Source organism: Mesoplodon bidens, assembly GCF_964165515.1.
Source record: "Mesoplodon bidens genome assembly, chromosome: 3".
Taxonomy (NCBI): Eukaryota; Metazoa; Chordata; class Mammalia; order Artiodactyla; family Ziphiidae; genus Mesoplodon; species Mesoplodon bidens.
Window position 1 is genome coordinate 83,126,541 of NC_138178.1, and position 12,795 is coordinate 83,139,335.

The window sequence follows — 12,795 nt, forward strand, 5'->3', positions numbered from 1 at the left end:
CTATGGCAGATATTTGTGAAAACATTGCATTTGTTAAAGGTAAGACTTTTTTTTTTCCCCAAATATTTTTTCCCCCGCTCCAATTTTTTTTCTGATTAGTGTAAAACAACAGAGAAATGCAAAACTTGCCTTGGAGATAGACTTTGTCCTAAAACTCAAACAAAACAAAAGCATTTTACAATATAATAGCAATCTTGCTGCTGTTGACAAGTTCCTATTTTATTAAAAAATGATTTATGTAAAAATTATTTCTCTCTCATTGCCTAAGGCTTCAGAGGGAAAAAGGAATAGGAAAAGGAGAGAGCAGTTGAAATATGCAGGCCGGGCTTCCCTGGTGGCTCAGTGGTTAAGAATCTGCCTGCCAATGCAGGAGACACGGGTTCGAGCCCTGGTCCAGGAAGATCCCACATGCCGCGGAGCAACTAAGCCCGTGAGCCACAACTACTGAGCCTGCGCTCTAGAGCAGATGAGCCACAACTACTGAAGCCCGCACGCCTAGAGCCCGTGTTCCGCAACAAGAGAAGCCACCACAATGAAAAGCCTGCTCACCACAAGGAAGAGTAGCTCCCACTCACCGCGACTAGAGAAAGCCCATGTGCAGCAATGAAGACCCAACGCAGCCAAAAATAAATAAACTAATTAAATTAAAAAAAAAGAAATACGCAGGCCAATTTGGAAATTTGGCAGTTAGGAAATGCCAAGAAGAGGTTTTTGGGGTTTTCTTTTCCCTTCAGTTTATGTATTTAGGCAAAGTTCTTTTCAGGTTTCGGGGATAATAATTCTTATTTGGGGAAAGAGCCTAAGTGAACTGTAACCTTGCCTGGAGATCAATTTTAGGAGGACTCAGAGGAAATCAGATTGGCAATGAACGTGTGGTGATTAAATGGGAAATAAGGCAGAAGAACAGATAATTAACTGACATATTATCCTGTTTTGGCAGAAACAGCCACTTAGATAAGAGTCTAGAGTCTGCTCTCAAATCTAGAATGTCTTGATGGGAAGTAAAGGGTTTATAGGTAATGAGATCAAGTTGCATTTTCAGTTTACTTGTCCCTGTTCTACCTATTGACCCAGAAAAATTAAATGTAGTTTTGGTGACTCTGATCTCTTACACTTTTCTTTTTTTTTTTTCCAAATCCTCAATTGAGAAAAGGAATTGGCCATGTGGGTAGAGATGAGACTGACATGGTTGCTACACTAATTCTCAGCTAGAATTGTGCTCGTGAACCACAGTCACCTGGGAGAACTTATAAAAAATTTACAAGCCTAGGCTCTCCCCTGAAGATTTTGATTGAATAAATCTAGCAAGGCCCGTACATGTGTGTTTGGAAATATTTCCTCGAGATTCTGATACAGCCCTTGGTTAAGAACAATGGAATGGATGAGTGTGATTTATAAATTCACAGATCTCAAAAATAAGAAATCTCTAGAAGAGTTGGAGTTGGATAGATGCTACTTCCATCAACTCCCTCCTTTCCAACAATATTAGCCTGACTTTTATCTTTCTCTGCCTCTGTAATTGAGAAGGTAAAAGGGATATTATTGGCAATATCTATTGGCTTGAAGAATAACTCCTTTTTCCTTCCAACCACTAATCATTCACTGGCACTCAGAGAGTCTTTAGAAATTTGCTTATGGTGAGTCATTTAATAAGTAGAGTGTGACCCTTTGCAGATTTTGCACCTTTTGTTATCATCCAGGTCATTAGGTCAACAGATGTTTATCACAAACAGGGTTTTCCTGACTGCAGTAAGAGTAAAGCATGAGCCTTCTTTTGGTGAAAGCTGCATGACAGAGTCTTGCAGTGTGTCTGTTAGGTTCACTGGGCCCTGGCATAAGCAAGATGATAGTTTTAAACATCAAAACCCATGAAGTTAGTAACAGTACAGATAGGAATTGTTTTAATAATTTAGTTTCAGCAGTCTTATGAACTAATTATCCATTTGGTTAACATCAGGGAGAATTATAGAAATAGATTGTAGTTTTAACAGGCATTGGAAACATTCTTGAAGTGGGTATTATGAATCTTAATAGCAATTTTTATTACATGTTGGGACCCACTTTTTTTTGTAAAACACATGATACTAAAGAAAGGAAAGTTTTTTTGTTTTTTTTGCGGTACGCCGGCCTCTCACTGTTGTGGCCTCTCCTGTTGTGGAGCACAGGCTCCGGACATGCAGGCTCAGCGGCCATGGCCCACGGTCCCAGCCGCTCCGCGGCATGTGGCATCTTCCCAGACAGGGGCACGAACCCATGTCCCCTGCATCGGCAGGCAGACTCTCAACCACTGCGCCACCAGGGAAGCCCTAAAAAAAGGAAAGGTTTTACATGCAAATATTTGCTTTATACCCACCCGTTTGGAAACACTCATAGCAAACATAAAAACACAAGTGGGCTATAGACTAAACTTGGCCCCTGGATGTGTTTAGCTTTCCTCCACAAATTGAGTCAGCATTTAAAATTTAGGAGACTCATGCAGAAATCTGCATTTCAGGCTTCTCTTAAGGAATCCAATCTGGTCCCCCTTGAGCCCATGCTACTGTTTGGTCTGCCGTGCAAAGGGTGCCCCTTGTGTATGGGGCGCGTTCTCCAGTTTGCTGGCCTCACCTGGGTTCTTCACTTACTTGGGTCACCTACTTTGCCTCCATAAGCATCTGTGTTTCCAATTCCTGTATTACAGTTTATTTTGATAAATATTTCTAGATTTTAAAATAGTCATTAATTTCTAATCTATTTCATATTTTAAAAGAATCTCTTAAGGATGGGATTGAATTTTTCAAGTTAGAATTTATAAGTTGGTTTTTTAAAAAAACTCTTTTTCTTTACATGTTCATGTGAAAAATCATATTCCCATTGGACTGTCTGTAAACCTTATGAGGTTAATTGGTTATCATTGGATAGGTTATGCATGTTGCAGACAGTATTATATCTTTCTCCTCAGCATTGTTCCTAAAATATGCAGTTGATTTAATAGTTAAATGATTATCTCTGGAGGAGTGTTTAGAGTGTATAGACTAGTATAGAGCAATAAAATAACTACAGTATACCTGATAAATACTGTGATAGAAGCAAAGATCCTTGGAACCGGTAAATGTTGGAAGTGAGTTTTAGAGAATGACTTTGCAGTTAATCATGTGAAGAAGTGAGGAGGAGCATTTTAAAGAGAAGGAAGCAGCACAGGGTGGGTGAGAAGGAAGGGGCTCCTTTTTATTTACTTTCTATATTAGATGTTTAAGTTCAGAGAATCTATTATAAGTTTTAAAATTCAGTTTAGAAATATGTAACTTTGTACATTCTATATAAAGTGTTTCTTCTGTTTTACAGGAGGGCTTCACACCACTTTTACTTGCTGTAAGTGAAAACAAGCAGCAAATGGTGGAATTTTTAGTAAAGAAAGAAGCAAATATACATGTAGTTGATAAGATGAAAAGGTACAGTAGTTTGTTCTTTTTCTTTTTAAAAACCTTAGTGCTGTTCTAGAGTGGTGACAGAAAGATTGAATTAGTAAGAAGAGATTAATGTATAATCAACACATCATCAGGTCGGAAAGCAATTATTCTGACTGTGTATCATGAAAAATAATATAGCAGGATTCATATTCCTTTATAATATTGACTGATGTCATTTGCCACCTGATTTTTTTCTTTTTGTTGGTCATACGATCTTATAATAGCTAAGGGGTTTCATATTAGTTTTATTAGCTTTATAAAGTATGGATTCTACTTTTTAATTTACCTTATGACACAGTATTGAATTTCTTAATTCTTTAATAATAATTTTTTAACCTCTACTTTGTATATATTTTTCCTTGGAAGATGCATGTCTTTGGGATGACTCTTTGCTTTAAATTACTTTCTTTGAAGAATACTGATGTTATTAGGTTATCACAAAGTGATTGTTAATCACTATTACCAGATACTGTGGGCTCATCAGTTTTTATACTTTTTCATTTCTAGTACTTTTTTTTTTTCTTTTTTTTTTTTTTTGTGGTACGCTGGCCTCTCACTGTTGTGGCCTCTCCCGTTGCGGAGCACAGGCTCCGGACGCGCAGGCTCAGCGGCCATGGCTCACAGGCCAAGCCGCTCCACGGCATGTGGGATCTTCCCAGACCGGGGCAGGAACCCGTGTCCCCTGCATCGGCAGGCGGACTCTCCACCACTGCGCCACCAGGGAAGCCCCATTTCTAGTACATTTTGATGTTCTTATTTTTAATTGGTGAAGGTAGAAGGAAGAAAGATAGCTTTAATTGGATAAACATTTCCTTCAATGAAGACAAGTCATAGGTGGGTGATAAAGAGGAAAATAATGGGCTTTAGATTCAGACTGGGTTTAATTCCTAGCTTTCCTACTTATTAGGTGTATGACCTTGGAAACGTTACTTATTATTAGCAAATATGTTTCCTGATATGAAAAGGAGGATAGTAGTATATCCTTCAAGGGTGGTTGTGTGGAAGAAAGATTACATATATAGTATTTCATTTAGTGCCTAGCACATGCTTATCAGCATCCTTAACTGCAACCATGACTGCTTTTATTTCATTATTATTAATATTATTGTTTTAAGCCTGCAAATAGCTTATCCTTAACCTGACCTCTAGCTGATTTTGAAGTATAATATAACAGACTAAGGAAGAAATGGGGAATTCTTCCTTTATATACTCACCTGCTTCAGATAAGTGACCTCAGCATAGCTTCTTGTCCATCAAGGACTTTAAATTAGCAGTTTCTACTACATGCCATCCGAGTGGGACAGGAGGCTTCTTTTTTGTCCCTTCATTTTAGCCTTGGAGGTAATTTACAAAGATGAACACTTGAACATGTAAATGGTCAGTTCTACATGGATTGGCAAGATATTAACTTGGTAAAGTAAATTAAATTAGCTGTTAAAGTAAGTTAGCTAAAGTTCCTAAGGGTGAAATTATCTCTCTGTTACTTTAGAACAGCCCTCATGCTTGCTGTAAACAATGATTCAACAAATATAGTCAGGCTGCTTCTTCAAGAAGGTATTGATGTCTTTTCTCAAGATTTCTATGGAAGGACCGCAGACGAATATGCTCGTATTTATGGTTTTCATATGTAAGTGTTTACATTAAAATGCCAGTTATCACTAAACTGTGGTTAAAAATAATTTAACTGTTACTTGTTATGTGACAGGTGAGAGTTCTAGTTTGGTGCAGGCAGTTTGGGAATGGTGGTGAGATGTTCCCTATCATCAGCTGGAACCCAGCCAAAAGGCCAGACAAGTTAGATGTAGCAGTGGGCACAGGGTTCTTTATCTCAGGACTTTAAGACTTTATATCCTTAAAGATCCTAACATTATCCATTTCATTCCAAGTGTAACCCCTATGCATGGGGTACAAGTAGTGTCACAGCTCTGATTTTTCTAACTTGTTATTTGGGTCTTGAAGTGTTTAGTTCAGCAGACTATCCTATATTTTCTCTTGGGGACTTACTTCTATACTCTCCCTCTTAAATTTTGCAAGAACCTAAGGGATTCCCTAAGATCAAAGAGACAGTCCTCTTCCACAATTCATCTGGAGGGGGAAAAAAAGGGCATTCTCATCATTCTGTTGCTTGCATTGATTCTGTTGCTGCAGTGTTGCTAACTAAAACTGATCTTAGCAGGGTCTCCTTGGCAGCTGGATCTGGAGTCTGGATGTTGCTCTATAAAGACCTTTAATAATTTTAAAAGAAAAAAAGGAACCGGTCCTGCAGTCGGGTCACGATTGACCTTTGCTCCCAGGATGCCCTTGCTGATTCAGATTCCTCAGTCTTCATGGTGATGCACACTTAGACTTCAAAGTGACAACTTGTTTAGTTCTCATACATATGCCTGTAGCTCAGCCACTGTTCCAAAGCACCAGCACCCAGTTCTGGCACCTGGGCCTCCTAGCCTTAGCCACACACACCCTCCCCGACACACTCAAAAACCTTATGGAGTGCCCACATCTTAGCCCAGATCTTCACGATGAGTTACCCTTTGAGGCTCTTACTTGTCTTTTCTGCTAGCAGATGTCAATGGGAACCGTTTTAGGCTGTCAGAGAGGTTCAAATGCTCCTGCCAGGGGAGAGCAGACTTTCCTTTTTCCTTTGTTACCAGACCTGAACCTCAAGGCTGCTTTATATCCTGTGGGGCACTTTTTCTTAGGTTGTGGAAGGTCCCATATCATCCTCCTCAGAGTAGTGGGTGCCAGCTTGCCTGAGATTCCATAACTGAGGTTGGCCCCTCAAGTGATCTGTTTTCCATGATAATGGAAATCTTCTAAATGATTTACATCTGCCTCAGCCTTCAAAGTATTTTCAGATTCTGCCGCATAAGGAACCCATTCACCAGAAATCCCTGAATCTCAAGTAGGTTAGTTGGCATTAGGAGAGGTAAGCCCCGTCCAGGACTTGTCAGCATCCATGGTAAAAGTAGGGTTATGTCTTCCAAGTGAACTGGAGATGAACATGGAGCTTAAGCATCCTTCTAAGAAAGATCTGCTGGTTCAGAGTTTGAGTAGGTAGAGAAGGAGTAGTAGTGGTCCAAGCCAGGTCTGGACTTCGATTAGTTTTCTACTCTTGGTGCGATTAGCTGCAATAATGGGGGGCAGTTATGTTATCTAATTTAATGAGGTCATATATTTATAAATAAATTCAGTTACAAATTATAGAATAGCTGAGAGTCCCTGAATTACAAACCACCAAGAAAGGACAGCTAATCACCCTGATTACTGACATTTTTCCTGAAAACTGCAACATTAGAATGTTAAACCTATGAAAGGACACACACATTGGGATTTTAATATGATTTTTACAAATTAATTTATATATTATTTATTTTTGGTTGCATTGGGTCTTTGTTGCTGCACGCGGGCTTCCTCTGGTTGTGGTGAGCGGGGGCTACTCTTTGTTGCGGTGCGCGGGCTTCTCATCGCGGTGGCTTCTCTTGTTGTGGAGTTCGGGCTCTAGGCGTGTGGGCTTCAGTAGTTGTGGCGCGTGGGCTCAGTAGTGGCTCGCGGGCTCTAGAGCTCCGGCTCAGTAGTTGTGGCGCACGGGCTTAGTTGCTCCGCCGCATGTAGGATCTTCCCAGACCAGGGCTCAAACCCGTGTCCCCTGCAATGGCAGGAGGATTCTTAACCGCTGCGCCACCAGGGAAGTCCCACAATCGAAGTTTTGGTAATAGCTCTGACATTGTCTGAAGTGATCAAAGAATTTAATATATTTGTTAATTGTTTTTCATATTAGTATTAAAATAGTAATGTTATTTATCCCATTTTTAATACATAGCAACTGCCAACTGATTTCTGAATATAAAGAAGAAAAGAGACCTAAAACTCCTTCTCAAAATAGCAACCCAGGTAAGACGTCTGATAGTGAATTACTCTTGGTGACCCTACCATAGATAAAGTAAGAGTGAGGAAGCTTTAATAATGAAAATGCAATGAAAAAAACCAGTGTGTAAACTGCATGTATATTTTTATTTTTTTAATTAATTTCTTAATAGTCTAGTATTCAGAATTGTTTAAGAAGTTAATTGTAGGTAATTTAAAATCAGACAGTGTTGTCTGAAAAGAAATCCACATATTTAATCATGGCCCCTAAAATCCCATATTAAATCTTTGCGTAAATAAGAAAAAAGATTTTTTGGTTAGTACGTTGTATGTTTCCTCTATAATCACATGAATATTAGTTATTGTATAGTGATTAGCCTCACTCAGGCAAGCTGGCCTCCACTTCTCTGAGGAGGATGATATGGGACCTTCCACAACCTAAGAAAAAGTGCCCCACAGGATATAAAGCAGCCTTGAGGTTCAGGTCTGGTAACAAAGGAAAAAGGAAAGTCTGCTCTCCCCCGGCAGGAGCATTTGAACCTCTCTGACAGCCTAAAACGGTTCCCATTGACATCTGCTAGCAGAAAAAACAAGTAAGAGCCTCAAAGGGTAACTCATCGTGAAGATCTGGGCTAAGATGTGGGCTCTCCATAAGGTTTTTGAGTGTGTCGGGGAGGGTATGTGTGGCTAAGGCTAAAAAAGTTACTATCTTTAAGCCTGGGAACTCAACAGTACCTTCCTGGTACTTTAAACAAATGGCAAACAAGAAGAACTGCAAAGCTGAGCCAGTGTGCAGTGTACCAAGAAGAGATTATTATTATTATTATTTTATTTTATTTTATTTTATTTTATTTTTGCAGTACGCGGGCCTCTCACTGTTGTGGCCTCTCCCGTTGTGGAACACAGGCTCCGGACACACAGGCTCAGCGGCCATGGCTTACGGGCCCAGCCGCTCCGCGGCATGTGGGATCTTCCCGGACCGGGGCACGAACCCTTGTCCCCTGCATTGGCAGGCGGACTCTCAACCACTGCACCACCAGGGAAGCCCCAAGAGATTATTTTTGAAAGCTACCTACCAATAGTACAGAAGTCAGAAAAGCAATGCCTGGTAGCGAAGCACTGGTTGTTTTCCATATTATTGTACCAGCGAGGTCTCGCTATTACCAACTTCATTCCTCACAAGTCCAAACAGAGTGAGATAGGCTGACTTCATTAGAACCAGATGTTTTCTTCTGTGTGTTGGATAATTGTCATGACACTATAATTTTGTTAGAACGAGATGCTCTGTTGCCATTAGTTAAAGGATTATCATAGTATTCAAATAGCCCAACTGGAGACTCAGCAAATTCTAATAAAAGCACAAAGATACTTCACATTAAGAAATACACTATTGTGTTCCCTAGATGTGGCACCTAGCGCATTGTACAATCTGTATGACACCTCTAACATAGTAGACCTCTGTCCATCAAAGAACTTCTGTAGGTTGGTTTTACACGTTAGAGGAGATACAGAAATGAAATAGAGCTTTGGTCTTCAAGGTGCTCATAATAGAGTTGTCCCTGGTTAATTTCAGTATTTTTTTAAATGGAATTTTCAAAGAAAATATTCTTATTTATTTGTTAATTTGTCCACTTAACAAATAACTATCAAGTATCTTTTAGGTACTAGGCACTATTCTGATGTCACAGGATGCAAGCATTTAAAAAATGCAGTCCTTGGGCTTCCCTGGTGGTGCAGTGGTTGAGAGTCCACGTGCCGATGCAGGGGACACGGGTTCATGCCCCGGTCTGGGAGGATACCGCATGCCGCGGAGCGGCTGGGCCCGTGAGCCATGGCCGCCGAGCCTGCGCGTCCAGAGCCTGTGCTCCGCAACGGGAGAGGCCACAGCAGTGAGAGGCCCGCATACTGCAACAAAACAAAACAAAACAAAAAAAACCACAGTTCTTGGGCTTCCCTGGTGGCGCAGTGGTTGAGAGTCCACCTGCCGATTCAGGGGACACGGGTTCGTGCCCCGGTCCGGGGAGATCCCACATGCCGCGGAGTGGCTGGGCCCGTGAGCCATGGCCTCTGAGCCTGCGCGTCCGGAGCCTGTGCTCCACAACAAGAGAGGCCACAACAGTGAGAGGCCCGCGTACTGCAAAAAAAAATTAAAACAAAAATTAAAAAAATAATAAAAAACACAGTCCTTGCCCTCTAGGAGCTTGTTATTATAATGATCATTTTTATTATTTAGTATACTTTATTCTGTGCTTACTATGTCCCAGAGCCCACTAGGAGTTTATAAATTGTCTTTATGTATTTTTTTAAGTTGGTGTTTCATATGTGCCAGATATTTAAGTCCATGGTGAGGAATTAGAGTTTTTAAAAAGTGCGTGGACTTTAAGGTAAGCGTGCAGAGTGAGGAGAAGTTTGCCAGGTAAAGAGGCAGAAGGACAGCGTTTGGCTGGAGGAACATCTATCAAGATCACATGTTTTGCGGAAAGAACAACAGTGCACAGGCTGAGATGTACGAGTGGACTTGGCAGGATTTATGAGCAGTTCAGTTTTGCTGGTGCAGAAAGGGTGCTGTGGGGATGGTTGGTAAAGAACACTTGAGGAGGGGCTGGAGAAAAGTAGGGCAGGCACTGAGCTCCACAGCAGGACAAACGGAAGGTCTGCTGGGGACAATCTGAGTCACATACTGCAGGGATCCTCCTCAAGGAATTTGAGTACCAGCCAATGACGAAAAGATGTCAGTGGAATTACAAAGCCCTTAACTGAGAACTGAGGGTCTTGAGATGGAGGGAAGTAGCATTATTCCAATAGATCAGTCTGTATTTTTTTTAAAATATTTATTTATTTATTTATTTTGGCTGCGTCAGGTGTTAGTTGTGGCGTGCAGATCCCTTGTTGCAGTGTGCGGGCTTCTCTCTAGTTGTGGCGCGTGGTAGATCAGTTCCTATATTTGTTCATCTGAGTGTGCTAAATAAAACTCTCATTCAAAATAAAAATTAAAAAGGAAAAACAAAAAAAAGAAAAGTAGGAGAGGATGGTGGTGATGTTGCAAAAAAATTTTTTAATGAAAATTTCAAGGAGGGAGTATCAATTATATCAAGTAAAATTACTGAAAAGAAAGTTGGATTTAACTCTTAAAAGTTCTTTGGTGGTAACCTTTTCTTAAGGACAATTTAAGAGTTATAACATCTACTTTTTACATGAGTGGTACTTCTGATGTCCAAATATGGAAAAATCATCACATCTACCAAGGTCCTACCTAAGTTTTTCATAACAGTGGCAGCTGCCCACGCAGGGTCAGCAAAAACAGTCTGGCCTGGTGAGTACGCTTGCCCGCGTTTTCCCAGAGTTGTCAAAACCTGGGAGTGGGACTTCCCTGGTGGTCTAGTGGTTAAGACTTCTTGCTTCCACTGCAGGGGGCATGGGTTTGATCCCTGGGGAACTAAGATCCTGCATGCCGCTCGGTGTGGCCACAAAAACAAAAACAAAACAAAAAACCTGGGAGTCAACTGTGAGGAATTAAATCCTGCTTAGTTGGAGAAAATTAACTGATCTTTTCATTTTCTTTATAGGAACTTTCATACTTTAGAACATATTATCAATCATCAGAATTCTTTGGTTTTTTTCTGGTTGAAATAGGATTGTTGTTTGTTTCAATTACTTTCTGACGTCACTGTTTCATCTATCCCTTTTATGCCTTTATTCAAATGTGTATAGAAATACAGGCAAATATCAAGAAAAACAGATTTGAGGAAGGTTATTCTGTGAAATAACCTGACTGTAATCACATATAACACATCAACCCAAATAATACAGACTTCATGTAAACAATGCAACTGTTTGAGAGGTTCCCCAAACCACACCAGGTTCGGCTCTTCCATAGAACTCCCAGGACTCAGCATGTGGTTGTACTCATGCTTGTGATTTATTACAGTGAAGGAATACCAAGCAAACTCAGCAAAGGGAAAAGGCACACGGTGCGAAGTCTGAAGGAAACCAGGCGCAAGCTTGCAGGTGTCCTCTCCCTGTGGAGTTACTGCATGTGCTTCATTCCCCCAGCATCAGATTATGACAACACATGTGAAATGTTGTCCAGCAGTACCAGAGTCTCTCCCTCCCTCCTTCCCTCCCTCTCTTTTTTTGTTCATCAGCTTAAGATACAATGACATATGCCTTACAAGCTGAAAAAGCATGATTTCTATAATCATTTGCCACATAATGGGAAGGGTTGAGAAAAATGACATCCCTCACTACTACACAGCACTAACTGTTTGGACCATGCTGCTCTATGTGGTGGTGGGTCCAGATAGACTCTCGAGCAATGGAAGGAGACAGTCTCAAGAGATTATACTTTTAAAATGTATATATATTGAAAACTTAAAAAAAATTCAACTTCTCCATCCTCACCATCCAGTTGACCCCATTTGCCCTCCCCCGCCTCCCTTTCAGGAGATTATCCTTTATAAAACTGGAATTACAAAGTCTTTCATGCTTATCTTGCAATTGGAAATAGGGCCAGAAAGAGTTTGTTTCCTGTGTTTTGCCATGCTCTAAAGTACAGCGCCTGTAGACCAGGCTTCCTTGTGACAGGGCGTTTTCACCCTGAACTGAAGAGCCTGAGAAGTTGTGTTACGTGATGGCAAAATACATGTATTCTGTACGCACTGCTCTGAGTGATGGAAGTCCAGAAATATCATGCTATTTAAGTTTGCTATTGTCAGTTTATGGTACTGATTCTACTAATGATACCATTTTCTGTCAGTCTCACAGTTTGGTTAGGATTATGGTCATTGTAAACAGCACTTCACTTTTAGGTAACAAATTTTGATAAATACTGTTCTTTTTTTTTGCATATGATAAATGTAAAGGAGGGGAAATGGCTCTCATGCATAATTGCCTAGCAGTGGTATAATCAGCATTCACTCTAGTATACTGTCCAGGTGTGATTCCAAAGGAATACTTTTTTTTAATTAATTAATTAATTAATTTTATTTTTGGCTGCGTTGAGTCTTCGTTGCTGCACGCAGGCTTTCTCTAGTTGTGGGAGTGGGGGCTACCCTTTTTTGCATCACGCGGGCTTCTCATCGTGGTGGCTTCTGTTGCGGAGCACAGGCTCTAGGTGTGCAGGCTTCAGTAGCTGCAGCACGCGGGCTCAGTAGTTGTGGCTCGTGGGCTCTAGAGCTCAGGCTCAGTAGTGTGGCACACGAGCTTAGTTGCTCTTCAGCATGTGGGATCTTCCCGGACCAGGGCTCGAACACGTGTCTCCTGCATTGGCAGGCAGATTCTCAACCACTGCGCCCCCAGGGAAGCCCACAGAGGGATACTTTTTCACAAAGCATCAGTCTTACACTTTTAATATTCTGTATTTTTCTATTGTTGATTTAAAATGTGTTTTACTTTTTCCTTTAACAGTGGTTAAGAATTCTGAAGAAGAGTCTTTAAGCAGGTAGGATTTTATGGATTTTTAAAACTTGTATGTTTAACTAAG

General features: G+C 40.7%; 1 protein-coding gene across 9 annotated transcripts in view; it reads left to right on the top strand.

Annotated features, from left to right (window-relative positions):
- LOC308614817 (ankyrin repeat domain-containing protein 26-like) overlaps positions 1 to 12,795 on the top strand; it is a 165,322-nt gene that overhangs the window by 9,856 nt on the left and 142,671 nt on the right. For all 9 annotated transcript variants that reach the window (XR_014015439.1, XM_081229572.1, XM_081229573.1 and 6 more), the window contains exons 4-7: positions 3,325 to 3,431; positions 4,939 to 5,076; positions 7,270 to 7,340; positions 12,720 to 12,753. Coding sequence is in view for 8 of the 9 variants with exons in the window: in XM_081229572.1 (XP_081085698.1) it covers positions 3,325 to 3,431; positions 4,939 to 5,076; positions 7,270 to 7,340; positions 12,720 to 12,753 (350 nt within the window). In the remaining variant the exon portion in view is untranslated. The remainder of the gene's footprint in view (positions 1 to 3,324; positions 3,432 to 4,938; positions 5,077 to 7,269; positions 7,341 to 12,719; positions 12,754 to 12,795) is intronic.